The sequence below is a fragment of the Tachysurus vachellii genome, chromosome 1, assembly GCF_030014155.1.
Source record: "Tachysurus vachellii isolate PV-2020 chromosome 1, HZAU_Pvac_v1, whole genome shotgun sequence".
In the NCBI taxonomy this organism is placed as follows: Eukaryota; Metazoa; Chordata; class Actinopteri; order Siluriformes; family Bagridae; genus Tachysurus; species Tachysurus vachellii.
In genome coordinates, this window is record NC_083460.1 from 39,173,811 (window position 1) to 39,197,347 (window position 23,537).

At 39.9% G+C, this 23,537-nt stretch overlaps 1 protein-coding gene across 2 annotated transcripts in view; it reads right to left on the reverse strand.

Annotated features, from left to right (window-relative positions):
• The window catches only part of eml6 (EMAP like 6), a 63,599-nt gene that overhangs the window by 30,485 nt on the left and 9,577 nt on the right, over nt 1-23,537 (reverse strand). For both annotated transcript variants that reach the window (XM_060879762.1, XM_060879006.1), the window contains exons 3-19: nt 21,426-21,585; nt 21,163-21,261; nt 17,887-17,955; nt 17,302-17,487; nt 13,909-14,044; nt 11,938-12,139; nt 9,899-10,036; nt 5,069-5,325; nt 3,109-3,318; nt 2,699-2,866; nt 2,503-2,609; nt 2,137-2,237; nt 1,510-1,696; nt 1,287-1,392; nt 1,101-1,194; nt 874-974; nt 1-194 (exon numbers count right to left, since the gene is read on the reverse strand). The exon at nt 1-194 is cut by the window's left edge and continues 9 nt beyond it. In XM_060879762.1, the coding sequence (XP_060735745.1) occupies nt 1-194; nt 874-974; nt 1,101-1,194; nt 1,287-1,392; nt 1,510-1,696; nt 2,137-2,237; nt 2,503-2,609; nt 2,699-2,866; nt 3,109-3,318; nt 5,069-5,325; nt 9,899-10,036; nt 11,938-12,139; nt 13,909-14,044; nt 17,302-17,487; nt 17,887-17,955; nt 21,163-21,261; nt 21,426-21,585 (2,515 nt within the window). The remainder of the gene's footprint in view (nt 195-873; nt 975-1,100; nt 1,195-1,286; nt 1,393-1,509; nt 1,697-2,136; nt 2,238-2,502; nt 2,610-2,698; nt 2,867-3,108; nt 3,319-5,068; nt 5,326-9,898; nt 10,037-11,937; nt 12,140-13,908; nt 14,045-17,301; nt 17,488-17,886; nt 17,956-21,162; nt 21,262-21,425; nt 21,586-23,537) is intronic.

Consider the following 23,537-nt stretch of genomic DNA (forward strand, 5'->3'; position numbering starts at 1 on the left):
CGAGCACATGGCAAACACAGGGCCGTCATGAGCTTTCAGCGTTTTTATCAACGTCGTGTCTTTCCAGATGTAAACGTCACCTGTGGTGGCCCCTGAGAACACCAGGTCCTCGGAACGCCCGTAGCACACTGACATCATGGTCTCCTGCTTGCCCAGGTTGCCAAATATACCTCTCCTAAATGTCAGTCCACCACCTAGGGAAAGGAAGTCATTTATAATCCTTCATCTTTCAATTGCCCATCCATATTAATGATACTGTAACAAAACGTTATTACTGCAACCAGATGTCCTGATCATGATTTTTAATAATATATTCATTCATTCATTCATCTTCTACCGCTTATCCAAACTACCTCGGGTCACGGGGAGCCTGTGCCTATCTCAGGCGTCATCGGGCATCAAGGCAGGATACACCCTGGACGGAGTGCCAACCCATCGCAGGGCACACACACACACACACACACTCTCATTCACTCACGCAATCACACACTACGGACAATTTTCCAGAGATGCCAATCAACCTACCATGCATGTCTTTGGACCGGGGGAGGAAACCGGAGTACCCGGAGGAAACCCCCGAGGCACAGGGAGAACATGCAAACTCCACACACACAAGGCGGAGGCGGGAATCGAACCCCCAACCCTGGAGGTGTGAGGCAAATGTGCTAACCACTAAGCCACCGTGCCGCCCTCACAGTAAAGCATTATGTCACTCTGTTTATTGCCTCCTGACCAATCAGGTTGAAGCATTGGGGACAAACAAGGGACTGTGGCTGTTGTACTAAATATCAGTATCCAGTGCTGTTATAGTAAAATTTCAGTACTCCAGTGCTGTTGTACTAAATATCAGTATCCAGTGCTGTGAACTAGTACCTGTGTGCTGCCAGAACTTTATGTGCTTCACGCCCACTGTGACCAGCTTGTCCATGCGGAATGGGTTTCCCTTCACCACAAAGATCTTGTCTTTATGTCCCCTACAGTAAGTAACACACAACACACACACAACACACACACACACACACACACACACACACAAAACAGTGTTTCATTTTCCATCATTTTGGGTTAATTAGCATTAATGAGCACGCAGCAGCTCCTACTTTGCCTTGGCCAGTTTCTCTCCCTTCTTCCAGTCCCATATCACTATGCAGTGACCTTCATCGATGCCCACAGACACCAGGCTCTTTCCGTCCGCTAAACAGTGCAAAGATAAACCATGCAGTTCACCAAACTTCTTATCACAGTAAATGTTTTGTGTAGTGTGTATTATAAGAGAGTTGCCTTACCTGTGAACTCGAGAGCACACACTCCTCTCTGGTGCTGCCCTCTCAACAAGGACAAACACTTCAGTGTCTGGACGTCCCAAATATGTATGGTCGGGTCTCGGCCCACCTGGTCACGAACACACACACACATGGCCAGCTTAGAACTTCTTCTGAAGTGCATTAATCGCTCAGTGCAGATCAGTCAGAAACGAGTGTGTCGTATGAGTAGAAGTAAACAGAATACCTGCCCAGTGGCTACATATTCTTTCAGAGGGTGTGCGGTGAGGCTGAGGATGTCATCATCGTGGCCGAGGTAAAAGCGCTGGTTGTGCTGCTGTCTGTTATAGACCACGGCTACAGCAGCGACGTGATACACCACCTCCCCAGCCTGTGTGTAAAACAGATTATTCCTGCAATCGCAACCCCTATACCTGATCACATGTAGGCAAGAGAGAGAGAGAAAGAGAGACAGAGAGAGCATAAAGTCAATAAGACATTGTGGTAGTGTGATGCATTAAAACTCCACGTTATGTCACAGATTGCAAAATGGTTCCCACGGTGACGCACCACGTTCTTGTTTTTGTTCGAGTGTTTTTTGTTCTAGTTCTGTCGTTGGTTTGTTATCCTACTGTGTACACTTGTTTTGCGTTAGTTCTTGATTCTTAATTTGTTTATTTATCCCCTATTGTGTTTGAGTACACGAGGGCACGTCTCAAGCAAAGACACTCACAGTTGTTGCCATGGGAACCGGGATGCATAAGGGAATCTATTAAAGGTACTGAGCTCAGCGGTTTTAGTTGTTTTTATTAGTTGTTATTACTTTGACTAAAAAAAATCTAATTAAAAAAAAATATATATATATTATTTTTACCCATGGACAAATTGCAGCCGTAACCCTTCATCCGGAGCTTTCTGCCTTTTCAGAGAGCCCACCAATTTCTTCTTGAGCTGAGGAAGATCTTCCTTGTACACCTGAGGCAGCAGAAATGATCATCGGATTTATGTAAACACATGCACACGCACGGACAGACAGAAGCAAACAGTGCAAAAGGGCAAAGGGTAAGTGTGAGCTGGGGGATGATCAGCCAGTCAGTTGTGAAAATAATGAGTGCTAAAGGTTTAAGCCACTGAGGCATGAAACAGCCACTGGCACTGAGGGGAATAACAGAATGGGTTCTGTGTGTATGGTTGATGAAAACGATGTCTGAATGTTCAGTGTAGGGGAAAGGAAGCTTACCTGACGTTCATAGTTCATCTGAGCTTCCTGTTCGATGTCCGAATCCAGCTCGGGAACATCGGAGAGGTCTGAGTCTGACTCGCCGCTGTTTGAGTCGGCGTAACCCTCTGTAGAGAGACGAGACAGATGTAATGCAGAGACAGTAACAGTGAAGCTCTGCCCTGTGTTTGGCTGAACATCATGATGGCTTGCTCACCTTGTAGAAGTGGCTCCAACACGCCGTTCATCACACCCTCTGGCAGAAACCTCCACTGGAACACGGAGTGGTCAGCTCCACCTGTGCTCAACACCCACTGCAGGTCATGTGACCAGCGAACGTTGGTGACATGGGCGGAATGGCCGATGTACTTCTTGAATTTGGCAGCTGCAAATTGAAAGACAGAATGTTCATGAGGTTTGGAACATTATTCACATAAACAGCAGCAAAAAGGAAATGGACTTATGGGACATTTTCACTCAGTATAAACAAATAAAGTGTGTTATTCCCACAAGTCATATATAAAATGGACACAAACAAAACAGACACTTATTCCATTTTTGGCTTCCATTAAATATGCAATGTTCTGTCTATTAGTATTAAAATGCTTATGTTTAATAATTAGATACCTTTTTTAAGACACGGGAATCGGAAGAGCTTGACAAGGCCAAAGTCGTCACCGGTCGCCAGCACAGCGTTGCTATAGTTGGCATCCACAGAGTTAATATCGTTAACATTGGAGTACTTGGGCCAAATCCCATTGACCTCTGGGCCTAAGACACTAGTCCAGGTCATCCAGTGAATCCCTTTGGCCTCTTCTTTAGGAAGGAATTTCCCAGCTATGGAGGTAAAAAAGCACCTAGACAATATCTACCTTAAGACACTGTACAGTTTTTCCTGCTTGTTTTATTCATCGTTCATGTAATTTCTTTAGAATTAGCCAACAAACATTATGGTTATGGGTAATTATAAATAAATGGTTAGAATAAATAATGAGATCAGTTGTGGGTTTTATAACAGGAACTAAAAAAGTGTGACTTGCTTCTGAGACCAAGAGCTTATGAAAGGCCAAGCATATAAATATTTTGAAATTGTCTGTAGGTATTTGAAGAAAAGAGATGTGTGAAATATTATTGGAATGTTAGGAACTATGCTATGTTAGCTTGCACCATGCTGCATAATAGGGTAAAAAGGAAGTACAGTGATGCCTCGAGATACGAGTTTAATTCGTTCCGTGACTTTGCTCGTATCTCAAATTGCTCGTATCTCAAAACAATTTTCCCCATTTAAATGAATTGAAATCCCATTAATCCGTTCCAGCTCGCAAAACTCCACTCCAGTTGTTTTGTTTATGTGTTTTGAATATGAAAAATGTTCAGTACCTGTATTTATAAATGACAAATATTGTATAAAAACATACAGTAATAAAAGAGAATGTTAAAAAAATAAACTGGTTTTACTTTACAGAAGATGCGCACGGAGGTTAAGGGAGGAGTAAACAGGAGGAATTTTGTCTCGTACGTACACTTTCACTTTCGTTCACTTACTCGCTACTGTACACTCTACTGTACACTCTACTGTACATTCTTAATGCTACTTTACACTTAAATGGAACTTAACTAAACTTCACTAAAATTAACGAACTTAAATCAAGCATCGCGTTAGTTCAGGCAGGTCACGTCGTCAAGCGTGCATCAGCTGTTAATCAGCTGTCCACGACGCGCACCAATCCGGTTACGACATCCATATTACCCGACAATTTAAACTCCCATTCATAGAGCCGCTCTAGCGCTTCACTGCTGCAGTGATCTAAACTCCCTCCTCCAACCCTGATTCCATGCCGGAACCTGTGTTCGTTGTACCAGTTTACGTCATAAATCTCCACATATTTTTCTCTCTCTCCCTCTCTCTCTAATTATTTAATTATTTATTTATCCATTCGTTCATTTATTACTTTCCAAAAACACGTAAGCGAGCAAATCTAATACTATGCATGATTAGTGGTTCTGTTATACGGGGGTCTATTCTATTTTCTAGTCGCTGCTCTCTCCGCTCTGACCACGCATGCGCACGGACGGGCGCGTGGATTTTTGCCCAGAACAGAACCATACCGCCAACACTAACTGTATGCATATCATCTAATAAATTCTCTTTTGACAAAGTGGTCCTGACAGAACTGAAATTCTCTTAACTTAACTGAACTTAATTGCTACAATTTCTGAGGCGCGGAAACAGAGCACGCGTGGTTGTTGGGGATCTTTGTTGCGGCGGCGGCGGCTCGGATGCTCGTATCTCAAAAATTTGCTCGTATCTCAAGCCAAAAACATGGTCGAATCACAGGTCGTATCTCAAAAAATTTGTATGTCAATGCACTCGTATCTCGAGACATCACTGTATTAGATTTTAGATTAGATTCGATTTTATTTAATATGGAGCTTTCAAATAGTAAATGTTAAAATAATATTGAATAGATTTTTTTTATCTTACTTCTTCTTTTGAATGCATTTACAGTATGTAGCTCTTATATAAACGTATCATAACACTCAGATTTACACATTGTGTAGAAATGTACTTTTTGTGATCATGCACCTGGCATCCTGTAGAACAGTCTTTCCCCTGCTCCGTCGTTGGTCTGCAGGAAGCGGCTGTCTACGGACCAGTCCAGATGGGTGATGAAGCAGGAGGATTTGTTGCACTCGCCTACTTTTTTATAGCGCTGTGCGACAGAGTAGATGTCAACCAGACCATCATTAGATCCCACAGCCAGGTAAGAGCCGTCTGGAGAGAACTTCAGTTCATGGATCACCTCCTTCCTGTCCTTGATGTGGACCACTTCTGTCATGTCCCTGAGAAGAGCAAAGGGTAGATGGCATATGTGACAATATAAGCCACATCAACTGCTGCATAGCATTAATATTTGCACCCTTTCAATTCCGTTAAAATTTGAATTTACAATCACGCAGAAGCTCAGAAAAATCAGATAATTGTTATCATATTTATCTGATTTTATTAAAACAAATGGAAAGACGTTGTCTTGGATTTTCAGTGTACACACATGTTTGATTGTCTTGGACTAAATGCAGTCACTGTCATATTCACATAAATGTAGTGTAGAATGGAGAACAGTAGAATAGTGTAGAGTACAGTAGTGTAGAGTACAGTAGTGTAGAGTACAGTAGTGTTGTGTACAGTAGAGTAGAGTACAGTAGAGTAGTGTAGAGTGTAGAGTACAGTAGTGTAGAGTACAGTAGTGTAGAGTAGTGTACAGTACAATAGTGTTGTGTACAGTAGAGTAGTCTACAGTAGTGTAGAGTACAGTAGTGTAGAGTACAATAGTGTTGTGTACAGTAGAGTAGTCTACAGTAGTGTAGAGTACATTAGTGTAGAGTACAGTAGAGTAGTGTAGAGTAGTGTAGAATAGTGTAGAGTACAGTAGTGTAGAGTACAATAGTGTTGTGTACAGTAGAGTAGTCTACAGTAGTGTAGAGTACATTAGTGTAGAGTACAGTAGAGTAGTGTAGAGTAGTGTAGAATAGTGTAGAGTACAGTAGTGTAGAGTACAATAGTGTTGTGTACAGTAGAGTAGTCTACAGTAGTGTAGAGTACAGTAGTGTAGAGTACAGTAGTGTAGAGTAGTGTAGAGTACAATAGTGTTGTGTACAGTAGAGTAGTCTACAGTAGTGTAGAGTACAGTAGTGTAGAGTACAGTAGAGTAGTGTAGAGTAGTGTAGAATAGTGTAGAGTACAGTAGTGTAGAGTACAATAGTGTTGTGTACAGTAGAGTAGTGTAGACTGGAGAAAAATTGAGTAGAGTAAGGTATAGTGTACAGAAGAGTAGTGTACAGAGTAGTGTAGAGTACAGTAGTGTAGTCTACAGTAGAGTAGTGTAGTGTAGAGTACAGTAGTGTAGAGTACAGTAGTGTAGAGTAGTGTACAGTAGTGTAGAGTACAGTAGTGTAGAGTACAGTAGAGTACAGTAGTGCAGAGTACAATAGTGTTGTGTACAGTAGAGTAGTGTAGACTGGAGAAAAATTGAGTAGAGTAAGGTATAGTGTACAGAAGAGTAGTGTACAGAGTCGTGTAGAGTACAGTAGTGTAGAGTAGTGTACAGTAGTGTAGAGTACAGTAGTGTAGAGTACAGTAGAGTACAGTAGTGTAGAGTACAATAGTGTTGTGTACAGTAGAGTAGTGTAGAGTACAGTAGTGTAGAGTAGTGTAGAGTACAGTAGTGTAGAGTAGTGTAGAGTACAGTAGTGTAGAGTAGTGTAGAGTAGTGTAGAGTACAATAGTGTTGTGTACAGTAGAGTAGTGTAGACTCGAGAAACATTGAGTAGAGCAGTGTGGAGTACAGTAAGAGAACAGTAGAGTAGTGTAGAGTACAACAGAGTTGTGTACAATAGAGTAGTGTAGATTGGATGATAATTGAGTAGAGTAAGGTATAGTGTACAGAAGAGTAGTGTACAGAGTAGTGTAGAGTACAATAGTGTAGTGTACAGTAGAGTAGTGTAGTGTAGAGTACAGTAGAGTAGTGTACAGTAGTGTAGTGTACAGTAGAGTAGTGTAGTGTAGAGTACAGTAGTGTAGAGTACAGTAGAGTAGTGTACAGTAGTGTAGTGTACAGTAGAGTAATATAGATTTGAGGAGAATTGAGTAGAGTAGTGTAGAGTACAGCAGAGTAGTGTACAGAGTAGTGTAGTACAGTAGTGTAGAGCACAGTAGTGTAGAGTAGTGTAGAGTAGTGTAGAGTATAGTAGTGCAGAGTAGTGTAGAGTATAGTAGTGTAGAGTAGTGTAGAGTATAGTAGTGTAGAGTAGTGTAGAGCACAGTAGTGTAGTGTAGAGTATAGTAGTGTAGAGTAGTGTAGAGTATAGTAGTGTAGAGTAGTGTAGAGTACAGTAGTGTAGAGTATAGTAGTGTAGAGTAGTGTAGAGTATAGTAGTGTAGAGTAGTGTAGAGTATAGTAGTGTAGAGTAGTGTAGAGTACAGTAGTGTAGAGTAGTGTAGAGTATAGTAGTGTAGAGTAGTGTAGAGTATAGTAGTGTAGAGTAGTGTAGAGTATAGTAGTGTAGAGTAGTGTAGAGTATAGTAGTGTATAGTAGTGTAGAGTAGTGTAGAGCACAGCAGAGTAATGTACAGAGTAGTGTAGAGTATAGTAGTGTAGAGTAGTGTAGAGTACAGTAGAGTATAGTAGTGTAGAGTATAGTAGTGTAGAGTACAGTAGAGTAGTGTAGAGTATAGTAGTGTAGAGTATAGTAGTGTAGAGTACAGTAGAGTAGTGTAGAGTATAGTAGTGTAGAGTACAGTAGTATAGAGTACAGTAGAGTAGTGTACAGTAGAGTAGTGTAGAGTACAGTAGTATAGAGTACAGTAGAGTAGTGTACAGTAGAGTAGTGTAGAGTATAGTAGTGTAGAGTATAGTAGTGTAGAGTGCAGTACAGTAGTGTAGAGTAGTGTAGAGTACAGCAGAGTAATGTACAGAGTAATGTAGAGTACAGTAGTGTAGTGTACAGTAGAGTAGTGTACAGTACAGTAGTGTAGAGTACAGTAGTATAGAGTACAGTAGAGTAGTGTACAGTAGAGTAGTGTAGAGTACAGTAGTATAGAGTACAGTAGAGTAGTGTACAGTAGAGTAGTGTAGAGTACAGTAGTATAGAGTACAGTAGAGTAGTGTACAGTAGAGTAGTGTAGAGTACAGTAGTATAGAGTACAGTAGAGTAGTGTACAGTACAGTAGTGTAGAGTACAGTAGTGTAGAGTACAGTAGAGTAGTGTACAGTAGTGTAGTGTAGAGTACAGTAGTATAGAGTACAGTAGAGTAGTGTACAGTAGAGTAGTGTAGATTTGAGAATTGAGTAGTAAAGTATAGAGTACAGTAGAGTAGTGTACAGTACAGTAGTGTAGAGTACAGTAGTATAGAGTACAGTAGAGTAGTGTACAGTACAGTAGTGTAGAGTACAGTAGTATAGAGTACAGTAGAGTAGTGTACAGTACAGTAGTGTAGAGTACAGTAGTATAGAGTACAGTAGAGTAGTGTACAGTACAGTAGTGTAGAGTACAGTAGTATAGAGTACAGTAGAGTAGTGTACAGTAGAGTAGTGTAGATTTGAGAATTGAGTAGTAAAGTATAGAGTACAGTAGAGTACAGTGGTGTAGAGTACAGTAGTATAGAGTACAGTAGAGTAGTGTACAGTAGAGTAGTGTAGAGTACAGTAGTATAGAGTACAGTAGTGTACAGTAGAGTAGTGTACAGTACAGTAGTGTACAGTACAGTAGTGTAGAGTACAGTAGTATAGAGTACAGTGGTGTAGAGTACAGTAGTATAGAGTACAGTAGAGTAGTGTACAGTAGAGTAGTGTAGAGTACAGTAGTATAGAGTACAGTAGTGTACAGTAGAGTAGTGTACAGTACAGTAGTGTACAGTACAGTAGTGTAGAGTACAGTAGTATAGAGTACAGTAGAGTAGTGTACAGTACAGTAGTGTAGAGTACAGTAGTATAGAGTACAGTAGTGTAGTGTACAGTACAGTAGTGTAGAGTACAGTAGTATAGAGTACAGTAGTGTAGTGTACAGTACAGTAGTGTAGAGTACAGTAGTATAGAGTACAGTAGAGTAGTGTACAGTACAGTAGTGTAGAGTACAGTAGAGTAGTGTACAGTAGAGTAGTGTACAGTAGAGTAGTGTAGATTTGAGAATTGAGTAGTAAAGTATAGAGTACAGTAGAGTACAGTAGTATAGAGTACAGTAGAGTACAGTGGTGTAGAGTGGAGTGGAGCAGATCAGTGTAAAGTAGAGAGTACTTTATTAATCCACAAGAGGAAATCTTGTACCATAAAAAAGGGCAAGATGGAGGATTTGGACACAAGGGCAGCACAAGACTCACAATAAACATATAAATATACACACAAGCAGCACAAAGTATGAAGCTAATGATGAAAATAAGATGAAATGTGCTTCAAATTGAGACAAACATTACACACAATCACTAACATTTTACACTCAGCCAACAGGAAAACTAGGAAAATGTTCATAATATCTTCTTTCAAAATATCATATCATTTCTCTCAGAAACCTCTAAGAGCTTCAGAATATTGTGTATGTATTACATCATACATAAACAAGCTTTCATGCTAGAGTTGATTCAAAAGCAAAGAATAAAACTGATCTAATTATAATGATAAAGATAATGGTAATGATTGCTTTCAGGAGCAGGAGCAGCTGGTTGCTGGTTGAGAGCGAAAAACCCATAATGGTGGACAATCAGACCCAAATAGTGCATCATGGGTATACCGTCATTTCTTAAACAGTGTATTGTGGGGTGTAAGATTTAAAGAACCGATGTGTTAAACCACATTTAAAACAAAAAGCAATCCTGGATTCATGTTAAAATCTGTTTAAATTGAACCCGTCTCGTCACGCTTACCTGACTCTTAACACGGTGAACGATCCGTCCTTCATGCCCAGAGCGAGCTGAGAGCCATCATTGTTAAAGCACACACTACGAACAGCTTCCTCCATGTTACAGCGAGCAATGAGGGTATGATCAGCCAGGCTCCAAAGTCTACCTCAGGGGCAAGGACAAGTCAGAAGTCAGGAACTGAACCCAGAGAAATGGTACTTACTTTAAACTTATTAGAGATAAAAATTTAAATTGAAATCAATAATTTACCGAGCGTTCCGTTTATTGTCTCTGAGCTGCGCCACCACTGGCATACACTGGCATACACTGGCATACATTGGCTACATTGGCGTACGTGTTTTTATTTATTTTTTTTTTTTTAGATTTTTAGATAAGTAATTTTAGACTGTAGAATTTTACAAATAACTTGTTATCAGATGTTCCAACAACTAAATGTAGCTATTAAAGGTTAAAAAAGTAGAACATGTAGCTGTTTTATACATAAAAAAAGAAATAGTAATAGCTAAATAGCTAAATGTAATAGTTGCTGTGGTATAAAAATAAATGCACTTAAGGATGTAAACAGCAGCATCAGTAACATCACATCACAGTACAGTAGAGTTTAGTAAAGTAAAATAAAGTTCAGTATGTGTATGTGTACGTAGTTGTGTAGGGTTGAGTAAAGTAGTATAGAGTACAGAAGTATAGAGTAGACTAGATGAGTGTAATGTAGAGCAGAGTAGTGTGATATAGAGTAATATAGAGTTGAGTGGAATAGTGTAACGTGTAGTAGTGTAGAGTATAGTAGAGTAGTGTAGAAAAGAGTAGAGAAGTGCGGAGTAGAGTACAGTAGAGATAAGAAGAGGAGAGTATAGCAGAGTAGTGCAGAGTAAAGTACTACAGTATAGAGTAATGTAGAGTTGAGTAGAGTAGTGTAATGTGTCAGTAGAGTTGTGTAGAGCAGATGACGCTAGGGTAATGTAGAGTTGAGTAGAGTAGTGTAATGTGTTAGTAGAGTTGTGTAGAGCAGATGATGCTAGGGTAATGTAGAGTTGAGTAGAGTAGTGTAATGTGTCAGTAGAGTTGTGTAGAGCAGATGACGCTAGGGTAATGTAGAGTTGAGTAGAGTAGTGTAATGTGTCAGTAGAGTTGTGTAGAGCAGATGACGCTAGGGTAATGTAGAGTTGAGTAGAGTAGTGTAATGTGTCAGTAGAGTTGTGTAGAGCAGATGACGCTAGGGTAATGTAGAGTTGAGTAGAGTAGTGTAATGTGTTAGTAGAGTTGTGTAGAGCAGATGATGCTAGGGTAATGTAGAGTTGAGTAGAGTAGTGTAATGTGTCAGTAGAGTTGTGTAGAGCAGATGACGCTAGGGTACTGTAGAGTTGAGTAGAATAGTGTAGAGAAGAGTAGAGAAGTGTAGAGTAGAGGTGAATAGAGTAGAACACAGAAGAGTAGTGTAGAGTACGGTACAGTTGTGTAGAGCAGTGTTAAGTAAGTACAGTACAGTAGTGTAGAGTAGAGGTGTTTAGTGTAGAGTTGAGTAGAGTAGTGTAAGGTAGATGTAGTGTCATTGATTTGTTTTACTATAAATGCGTTTAATTCGACATGTTTTATTCCTTACATCGCTGACGTACCATCAATCAATCAATCAATCAATCAATCAATCAATCAATCATTTATTTATATTGCACCTTACAGCAACCCAAGTAGAACCAAAGTGTTTCACAACATTAAAAAATAAATTCATTCATTCATTCATTCATTCATTCATTCATTAATATAATACTACTACTACTACTACTACTACTACTACTACTACTACTAATAATAAAAATAATATTAATTAATTAATTAATCAATTGATTAATTAATTTATTAATCGATTGATTAATCAATCGATTAATCGATTAATTAATTAATTAATCGATTAATCGATTAATTAACAATCAATAGTAGTTATAATAAGTGACAAGTAAGAGGAAATATCTCTGAAATCTGAATGGTGCGATGCCATTGATAAATTTCAAGGCAACTAACTGACCAAAAGAAATCCAGACACCGACCTGACGGATCGATCGTCGCTGCCTGTCACCGCGATCGGCTGTTTGGGATGAAGATCCAGAGCCCAGAGCTCGCCCTCGGAGTGACCCTGCATGACCAGAAGAGGTTTATCCCTGTCTCGCACCATCACCTCAAAAATCTCACTGTCCTGTGTCCCAGCTAGGATTCGGTCAGCTTTCCAGCATACACTCCGGATAGAGAGACCTGTTAAAGACAAGAGTGTGCACTAGAGAAACTGCAGAGTGTTAAAGAGCAGCAAAGCATGACATGACCATAACAACCTCGACAGAAAACGATCAGCTTGCAAAGTGCGGGTTTAAAAATATGACAATGCAAGCCCAGAAATTAAAGCAAGCAAAAGCAAATCTAAGTAGGCATGAAATACAGCTGCTCGATCAGGATCTATAAATAAATAACCCAGTAATCACAGGATCATCATCTGTTCTAATAATAACTTCCAAGCTCTCTGCATAGGAGGTTTTTTTGTACTAAAACTGTATCTGTCATGAGATTTATTAGTGAAGAGCAGGTGCGGTGGAAAGCCTTAAAGCCTTAAAGGATTAACGAGATTAAATGTTGAGAGGAAGTGTTCAGGGTGCTTTCTTGGCTCAGTGCCAGAATTTACTGATGTATGTACATTTGGCAGTCAGTGCTTACTCCATGCACACTCAATATACAGCATGCCGGTGTAACCTGTGTATAAAATACATGCTTCTGCGTTTTTAGATTTCAGGTTAATGAGAAACAACAGGAAAGTGATGTGTGAGCATCCATCTCTTCAATTTACAGTAATCAGTAAGTGTAACAGTGCCCTGCGATGGGTTGGCACTCCGTCCAGGGTGAATCCTGCCTTGATGCCTGATGACGCCTGAGATAGGCACAGGGTCCCCGTGACCCGAGGTAGTTCGGATAAGCGGTAGAAGATGAGTAAGTGTAACAGACACAGAAAAACAAGGCCGGCTTCTTTCTTTCTTTTTTCAAAACCAATCCATATTCTGTCGTGGCAAGAAAAAGTCACCTGGGATTGAATAGTTTAGTAAACGCACATCGTCCGGTTACAATTGGATTTTTATATGAACATTTACTATTTATATAAAATATTAATTAATAAACAAATTAGTTTCTTAATTAAATGATTTTTTATTAATTGTTTTTTTTTTACAGTATGAAATTTACTTTTTTTAATACTTAAATTTTATTTCTAACACTGGAACATTACATTACTAAATAAATGAATATTAAATATCAGTGAATTAACAAATGAATTTGTTAAATAATTTGAATAATTGAATCTGAATTAATTCTATTTTTAATTATGTAATTAGAATTTTTTTTATTTGCATTCTTAATTTTTTTTAATACTTGAATTTTATTTCTAACACTGGAACATTACAAAATCCAGTAACAAATAAAGAAACAAAAAAAGAAATGTTTTATTTAGAAAAGAATTAAACCAGACTTATTTTATAAGAAATACTGCCTCATTCTCTTTGTCTTTTTTTCAGCTCCATTTTTTGTTTCTTAAACTTTACCTTTTGTTTACAGTGGGTAAAATGGGCATGGCGTTTTTTTATTCCTGATATATATTTCTATTTATTTATAGAATTATTTATATATATTTATTTATTTATTATTTCTGATATTTATTTATATATATATATTAAATATATAATTTTTTTCTTTGCTTCTGATTTTTAGGTTGTTAAATGTATAAATGTCTGAGACTCATCAATCCGTTTACTCCAACTTCCTGTTGATGTTTAAGGTGTACACGTTCGAATCGGACGGAAGAAAGTCGTCAATGTTAAAGTGTAATAATTGTAATAACTGTAATAAACTATCAGATTATTTTTGGAACATTTAGAAAGTCAATTGAAGTATTAATTGTCAATCCACTCTACAGTAGAGCTGGTAACAGAGTCGAGTGCAGGACAATAATCAATACACAACAGACTGTATACTACTGAGTTTACCCTTATATCCCTGCTCAGCATCCCTGAGGTCAATCTTAGTGATGGGTTTAAAATCGATGTCCCACAGTCTCACGCAGCCGTCTCGTCCCCCGGTGGCAAAACCTTCCTCACACGAGTGCATGCTGAAGATCCCGGCCTAGAGAAAAAAACAATAAAAACAAACCAACAGTCTAACAGAAATCGTTCTATCTATTTAAAATATTCTTAACTATTTTAGGTCATTGTACTCCATCTGAACGGAATCCTGAGTATCCTGAGTCAAAATGCCGGCTATTCATAATCTAATACTTTACATAATAAAAGCCTTTATTATCATTTACAGCACACACTCTTATCCAGAGTGACTTACATTTTTATACAAATGTGCAATTAAGAGTTAAGGGCCATGCTCAGGGGCCCAGCAGTTGGAAGCTTGGTCGACCTTGGATTTAAACTCATGACCTTCCGATTGGTAGTCCAACACCTTAACCACTAAGCTACCACATTCCACATATTATAACCACACATCCATTAGAGCACAGGGGAATGTGGTAGCTTTGTGTTTAAGGTGTTGGACTACCAATCAGAAGGTCATAAGTTTAAATCCCAGGTCCACCAAGTTTCACCAACAGAGGCAACTTAGAAGTGCTAGGGCTTGAATTCCGACCTTCCAATCAACAACCCAGATCCTTAATCACCTGAGCCCTAAAAAAATGGTACTGTGATGTGAGGTTAACACAGTAAAAGCAGAGTTTCATAACCCCGGGTAAAAATCCGTACTATCCCCACTTCTAAATCACTCAAGTGTGAAACGTTTCTCTACCCGGGTTAAAAGTAGGGTTTAGAAGGACAATATCCCGGGAATAACCTCAGTCTGAAAAGCTCTATTGATATGAGAGATGATGATATGACAAATCCTGAAAGCATCTGAGAAGGCACAAGAAAGCTCTTAAGATCTTCACACACTTCACATCTTCACACAACTCTGCATTAACGTGTACATTTAATTCTTACATCCGCACCACATCACTGCTGAGACTTTCAACTGCATTGGTGCAGTTCAGTCGAAGCTTTGAAGGATTAACAAGATTAAAAGCACCGGTGAAATAGAGAGAAAACGTTTAGGGATTTGGGCTTCGAGCTGCCGGATCAGCAATATACAGAAAGGGTTCGGAATTTATTGGAGATATTTGGCAGACAGCACAGTACTCGCTTTAAGCACTCTATATTATAAATCCTGGCAGTAAACACACCCGCAGTATAATTTAGATCATCAGTACTTTAGGGGGTTTAGTCAGTTTTTGTAGATGATACGCTGGTCAGATTCCCGACCAACACGAGACGTTAGTGAAACGTGAGGAACAGTGAACAGTGAACAGTGACGTGACATACGGCTAAGTAAACTGACCCATACTCAGAATTTGTTCTCTGCGTTTAACTCATCCAAAGTGCACACACAGCAGTGAACACACACACACCGTCAACACACAACCGGAGCAGTGGGCAGCCATTTATACTGCGGCGCCCAGAGAGCAGTTGGGGGGTTCGGTGCCTTGCTCAAGGGCACCTCAGTCGTGGCCGGCCCGAGATTCGAACACACAACCTTAGGGTTAGGAGTCAAACTCTCTAACCATTAGGCCACGACTTCCCAACCATCTATCCAGATCACACTGCTCTGTAAACGCTCTAGAAGCAATTTCTGCTTAGATTCTATTAATACAAATAATAAGAATAAATTTGAGCTGAATTTTAAAGAAGTGATGATGAAATGCATGCTGCTTTTTACTAAAAAAGGAAAGTAATCATCAGTGTTGTGACCTGACGGGGTTTTGTTTCTCTCACACCACAGCAGTGTACCATCTCACCGTTTATTCATTAAAAAACATATCGTCGTTGTCAGGCGGAAACCTCGTATGTCCAAATTTGGTCATTTTCATATTTTTTCACATATCAATGCTATTGGTCAGTCCCCACGTGGGTCTGTTATTTTTACAAGTTATTAACCAATCTAAAGTCTTGAAAATAGCTTGAGCACAAATCTCATAACTCCATTGGACACTTCAACTGTCCACCTCTTCCTCACTCCGCGGGAGAGCTTCACGGCATATTTCTCCTCAAGAAGAGTCGCAACGAATCAACACGTCTTCTGAGGTAAATGTCTTCAAAACACTGGGCTCAAAGAAAAAAAATCTTGACCCCCGCTAGTTCTGGTGCTCGTCTGAGGACAGGAATTTAGCGCAAGACAATCCACTGCAACGTGGACTAAACCCTGTGCACTGCAGATAAGGTACGGCGTTTTTTTAATTTCCTGAAAAATAACGGTTTTGGAGATACGAGGATTCCGCCTGACAGCGACGATATGAAAAAAAATATACGTTTATCCATTTATAGCTACATTTATCATTTTGGAATGGTTGTGAAGTTCCTGTTCTCGCTTACATTATAGCAGCATTTAAATGTTTATTCCATCAATATCTCTTTCTCTCTCTCTCTCTCTCTCTCTCTCTCTCTCTCTCTCTCTCTCGAGCATGAAACATAATCACTACAAAACCCTGACACTGGAGACTCCTTCCATACATGTTACACAAATGTCTCTTTACATAATTCTGCATAACAAATGTCTCTAACATTTTTAAGTCTGTTTATTAGATTTAAACAACCTAAATGATCTCCAAGTCTCGATCAAGTCCTTGAGAATAGTTGCTATTAAAGCAATAACATATTTAAATATTCTGACCAATCAGATTCGAGAACTGATGTTAAACACGTAAAAAAAATTTGAAAAAAATAAATTATCCTAGATTTGTTACCATGGTTGTGCATTTCATTCAAAGTTTAGTAGAAGGAATAAATTATTAAATAATTGATTTACTTTAAGGGGGCACGGTGGCTTAGTGGTTAGCACGATCGCCTCACACCTCCAAGGTTGAGGGTTCGATTCCCGCCTCCGCCTTGTGTGTGTGGAGTTTTCATGTTCTCCCTGTGCCTCGGGGGTTTCCTCCGGGTACTCCGGTTTCCTCCCCCGGTCCAAAGACATGCATGGTAGGTTGATTGGCATCTCTGGAAAAATTGTCCCGATTGTGTGAGTGAATGAGTGTGTGTGTGCCCTGTGATGGGTTGGCACTCCATCCAGGGTGTATCCTGCCTTGATGCCCAATGACGCCTGAGATAGGCACAGGCTCCCCGTGACCCGAGGTAGTTCAGATAAGCGGTAGAAGATGAATGAATGAATGAATGAATGAATGATTTACTTTAATTATTATTATTATTTACAGCTATTTAATTAGTTACAGTTTGGGAGGTTAAAGGACACTTTTTTTAGGCCCAGAGTAATATTAATGATGCAACTTTTTTTGCTCATTACAGAATATCTTCACACCAGATTTACAGACAGGAACCATGTAATCCACGCACCCCATGAGCCGCCTGCACGGTCCGCACCAGGTTTAGTCCCTTCCACACGTAGATGTCTCCGTTCAACGCGCCCGAGTACGTCACCTCTTCCTTCGCTGTCGCCAAACACAGGATGGTCTGCAGGTCTCCAGTCTTCCCAAAGATCCCTCGTTTTGGTGTCAGTGCATTGCCACATAACGTCCAGAACTGGAACGAAGAAAGAATTATTTCATTACAATTCTATCATGGTGTAAGTGAAACAACTTCACATGCAGCTTGAAGTTATCAGCGCTGAAAAACGTCCTGACAAAACGGTTCACCTGACGCTTTTACGAATCCTTATCTTAAACGGACAGGAGTGACAATTTAATTAGTCCAATACGACTTTATCTGTCAGCCTCACTCATCCGTAATCGCTTTCTCATGGAGAGAGAGACGGAACAAACACCGAGCCTGAGGCGAAGCTAGAAATTCTACAGAGGATGATATACGCTAAGTAGACAATAAGGCATGCTAAATTTCCTTCCATGAATGTGTGTGTATGTGTCTGTTTTTTTAGGCTTTTTAAACATTTTCACTGGAAAAGGAAAAGCAAGCTTCACTCACTTTAATGTGTTTCACTCCGCAGCTCACCAGCCTGTGTGGCAGGAAGGGATCCCATGAAATATCAAAGATCTAACAACAACAAAAAGCACAGGAAATAGCTCTGGTTAGACAGAGTGTTAGATCAGACATCAGAAACATCATATCTTTATATAGCTTTTCTTTAAAAGACAACACACAATCACACAATCACACAATCATATCAAATCATCTGAGAGATCCCAGAGCCTTAGGGACTAAGCTTCATCTGATGGCACGCTGATCTGGTTTTAGTTGTACAAAGCTGAGAAAAATAAGGAGAGAGAGAGAGAGAGAGAGAGAGAGAGAGAGAGAGAGAGAGAGACGAAAAAAATAAATAAATATACAGATAATAAGAGGGTGTGTTTGCTAATGTGTTACATTGTGCTCATTCTAACCTACATAAGGGGGCCAGAGCTGCCTCTACTTTCGGGGAGGCTGAGGTCCTTCAACATCTGCAGGACGATGCTGAAGATGTTCTAATAGTCTGTGGTAGCCAGTGCTGTCTTTTTTTGCTTTCATTCTGGGACAGCGGCATGAAGGTAGCTGATGCCAACAGACTGAACAGACTCATCAGTAAGGCCGGTGATGCTGTGGGGGTGGAGCTGGACTCTCTGACAGTAGTGTCAGAAAGAAGGATGTCTAAGCTACTGGCCATCGCAGACATCTTCCACCCACTCCATGATGGACGGATACAGGATTATGTTCAGTCGAAGACTCATTCAACTAAGTCTGACACTGGACCTTATAATTCCACTGTACAACATATCTCACTGTGCAACAATATACCATTTATATATATATATATATATATATATATATATATATATATATATATATATATATATATATATATATATAAAAAAACAGAAAACATTTTAATACACTATGCCACATGATCTGAGTTCTTGATTCTGATTGGTCAAAATGTGTTGTTTATTTATCTATGCTTCTGTAAAGCTGCTTTGAGACAATGTCTATTGTTAAAAGTGCTATACAAAAATTAAATAAGCCTGTGACTCGGTGAGCTAATTAAATCTTATTTTCTGTATGTTTCGTTGTCATGCTTTTGTTGTTTCATCTTGCTCGTAGTCTGCAGCTGATTTCTAGCTAGTGTTTACATTTATGCTTCTTGCTTCACATTTTTGTTTGTTTGTCATTGCACAACTATACAACAAAATGAAGGCTCTCTCATGTAAAAGCGCAAAGCTTGACGCACAGCTTGACACACATCCCAAATGACGAGGATAGGGTCGGAGTGCAGGTTAAGGGCCTTGCTCAAGGGCCCAGCTTGACCCCTGATCCTCCAATCAACAACCCAGAGCCTTAACCACTTGAGCCACCATTGTCCTGTGTAACAGTATCTTTAAGGATAGAAACACTTATATATATATATATAGCAAAAAGATTTTTATATTTGGTCTTCATCTTAAGTAAGTCTTTTCTCCAGAGGCCAATAACTAGAGTTTGCACCTGTTTTGTTGGGTCCATGTAAATTGTCCATTGAATGTCTTTGTCATGTCTCACTCCACTGTGGTAGTTAATATGAAGCTCATATCATATTATACATATCATATATCTACAGTAGTACATATCAATATAGGAGCTAGTGGTCGACCTAAGGAGGACTAAGGCACCTATGATCCCTGTTTCCATCCATGGGGACTCTGTGGACATGGTGGAGGATTACAAATACCTGGGAGATCAAATGTATAATAAACTGGACTGGACTAAGAACTGTGAAGCAGTCTACAAGAAGGGGCCAGAGCTGCCTCTACTTTCGGAAAAGGCTGAGGTCCATCAATATCTGCAGGACGATTCCTGAGGATGGACGGATACAGGAGTATGTTCAGTCGAAGACTCATTCAACTAAGAGCGACACCGGACTGTATAATTCCACTGTACAACATATCTCACTGATCTCACTGTGCAACAATATACTATTATATATATATATATACAGTATATATACAAACAGAAAACTGAAAACTGATTGGCAAAATGTGTTGTTTATTTATTTTTTCAAAGGTTTGAAAGTAACTCAGGCTGCAAGGCACAGCAGTTCCCTGCTTTACTGCTGCTTTAACATAAGTGATAAATACATATTGTATATATATATATATATATATCATCGCTGTCGGGCGGAAACCTCGCATGTCCAAATTTGGTCAATTTCATATTTTTTCACATATCGATGCTATTGGTCAGTCCCCACGTGGGTCTGTTATTTTTACAAGTTATTAACCAATCTAAAGTCTTGAAAATAGCTTGAGTGCAAATCTCATAACTCCATTGGACACTTCAACTGTCCACCTCTTCCTCACTCCGCGGGAGAGCTTCGCGGCATATTTCTCCTCAAGAAGAGTCGCAACGAATCAACACGTCTTCTGAGGTAAATGTCTTCAAAACACTGGGCTCAAAGAAAAAAAAATCTTGACCCCCGCTAGTTCTGGTGCTCGTCTGAGGACAGGAATTTAGCGCAAGACAATCCACTGCAACGCGGACTAAACCCTGTGCACTGCAGATAAGGTACGGCGTTTTTTTAATTTCCTGAAAAATAACGGTTTTGGAGATACGAGGATTCCACCTCACAGCGACGATATACACGTATTTATGTCTTTTGTAGTGTTATTTGGTGACTTGGACCTGCAGTAATAAACCCAATTTCCCCATAGAGATTAATAAGGTATTCTGATTCTGATATGACACTCAGAACTTTAAGAGTTTGTCCATAGCCTACTAAAGGCATATATTCAAGTTTTAGAAATACAAAAAACAATTAATTTCTTTCCAAACAAATGTTTTATTTCCAAAGTAAACAGTGATATCAAACCCATTTCTGCCCTCAGTGATGCCCTGATTGCTTGTTCATAAACATCTAAAGTTTGAAGGTGTTATTTACATTTACAGCATTTGGTAGATGCCCTTATCAAGAGTGACTTACACTTTTATCTCATTTTATACAATTGAGGGTAAAGGGCCAGATTCGAACCCATGACCTTCCATTCAGTAGTGAAACACCTTAATCACTACGCTATCACATACCCAAAGCCAAGAGAGTCCTGACTCGTGAATTATAGTATTATCGCAAGTCTGATATAAAATTTGTTTATACTAATCGAAAATGTCCCATAAGATGATTTCCATTCATCGATGCAATGGATTAAGATAAAATCCTTAAGTTACAGATGAATGTTGCTCACCTTTAAAGTTTCACCAACAGTTTTTGTACAAAAGCATCTCATCAAGTCACACACTCACCCTGTCAGAATGCCCTGTGGCGGTGGCCAGGACACGCCCCTTTTTCCAGTCCCACACACACACTGTGTTTTTGGCATCTAGGCCAACAGACACCAAGCGCTAAACAGAAAAAGAAGGCAGAGTATTACAAACAGTCACAACAAGAGCTGAATTAATCCCACAATCCATTATTGAGCACTTGACCAGGCTTTAAAAACAGACCATTATTCTGATACGAGTGCCACTACAATCAGGTCACGTCTCTTAAACCCCCACACACTCACCTGTCCGTCAGCGTCAAAAGCCAAACAGGCCACACCGTGTGTGTGCACATCTCTTAGGATGGATACGGTGGTCAGCGAGTACGAGTCCCACACACAGATGTACGGATCTTTTCCCACCTGACCTGTGGCCACCTGGATCTTATCAGGATGCAGAGCAAGACTGCAAAAGATGCACACACAAAAAGGTGTTTTTGAAGGTGAGGACATTTAGTGTCTGGCTGACAGAAGTAGAGCTGAGAGGAATACAATGAGATCTGTTTAGGGGGAAAATTGTGTTGGATATAATATGGATTAGTTACATTCTTCATGTTAGTTACTGTCAAGGTAAATGTTTTGCTCTGAGGAAATGTTAAGGACAGAAGTAAGGCAGAGAGGAAGGGAAGGAAGGAAGGAAGGAAGGAAGGAGGGAAGGAAGGAAGGGAGTGAGGGAGGGACGGAAAGAAGGAAGGAAGGAAGGAAGGAAGGAAGGGAGAGAGAGAGGGAGGAATATAGGGAGGGAGGGAATGAAGGAAGGATGGAAGGAAGGAAGGGAAAGAAAGAAGGAAGGAAGGAAGGAAGGAAGCAAGGAAGGAAGGAAGGAAGGAAGGGAGAGAGGGAGGGAGGGAAGGAAGGAAGGAAGGAAGGAAGGAAGGAAGGAAGGAAGGAAGGGAGAGAGGGAGGGAGGGAAAGAAGGGAGGGAGCGAGGGTGGGAAAGAAGGGAGGGAGGGAGGGAGGGAGGGAGAGAAAGAAGGAAGGAAGGAAGGAACGAAGGGAGGGAGGAAGGAAGGAGGGAAAGAAGGGAGGGAGGAAGGAAGGAAGGAAGGAAGGAAGGAAGGAAGGGAGGGAGGAAGGAAGGAGGGAAAGAAGGGAGGGAGGGAGGGATGGAGAGAAAGAAGGAAGGAAGGAAGGAAGGAAGGAAGGGAGGAAGGAAGGAGGGAAAGAAGGAAGGAAGGAAGGAAGGAAGGAAGGAAGGAAGGATGGGAGGGAGAGAGGAACAAAGAAAGAAATAAAAATGTAAAACAGTAAAACAGATGCTAGCAAACAAAAGATCCCAGCAAAAGTAAACCAAATGTGTAAAAGCAAAGAGAGTAGAGAGAGAGAGAGAGAAAGAGAGAGAGAGAGAGAGAGAGAGAGAGAGTAGAGAATAGTGCTTTGTCCTGTCGAATGAACACCTAAAAAACTTTACATAGTGTTTTCTTGAACTTTTAGAAACTTTTCCTGAAAGCGAGGGAAGAAAGTAGAAGAGAGAATGGACAGCAGGGAAACAAAGCCCAGTGAGTCAGCAGAAAGACAGAAAAACAATGCTGTCAGTGTTATCAATTCAGAAAGCTGAGGCAGCCGAACTGCAGTGGATTGAGACGCAGCTTCTCTGTTTTTGTCCTGACAGCGCGCTGTATTAAAGCCTTTCATCATGCTGCAGCTCTTTGGAGATATTCACTGAAAGCTTTATCAACCTCCACATTACAGCCTCTCTGCCATGGAGACTCGCAGCTCAAGGACAGCGTAGCACAAACACTACCAAACCTCAACACGCTGAAGAAAACAGCATTAGCCAAAGTCTCTCTAACATGTATTAATATGCAAACAGTGCTAATTAGCTACTAGCTTACAGATGCTTGCATTCTGTCTCCAGAGAAACTCCAATGCTAATCTTACTCTATAAGTGGTTGAAGTCATGTCTCATCCTCTAATGCAAAGATCTCATTAATGTCTGTTCACCGAGTAGCAAACAGGCAAAAGCTGCAAACGAATCTCCAAAAGCTAAAGCAAAAAGTGACAGCTAATCTAACAAGCTAAGGCAAACTAGTGAGTCAAAGCAAATGCTAAAGTAGCAAAAGGATAACGAACAAGTAAACTAGCAAGAAACGAAGCTAGCAACGAAGCTAGCAAAGAAAAGCAAACTAGTGTGTGAAAGCTAAACTAACTTAAAAAAGTAACTTTTTAAAAAAAATAAATTAACTAATAAGCAGAAACTAACAAGCAAAAACAAATTAGTGGGCACACACACACACACACACACACACACACACATCACTCATAGCCCATAGACAATATTAGTCTATTAGTATTCTGTTCAGGTTTATTGTACAATTTGTCATGTCAATAATGCTCAAATGAATTGAACTGAAAGAG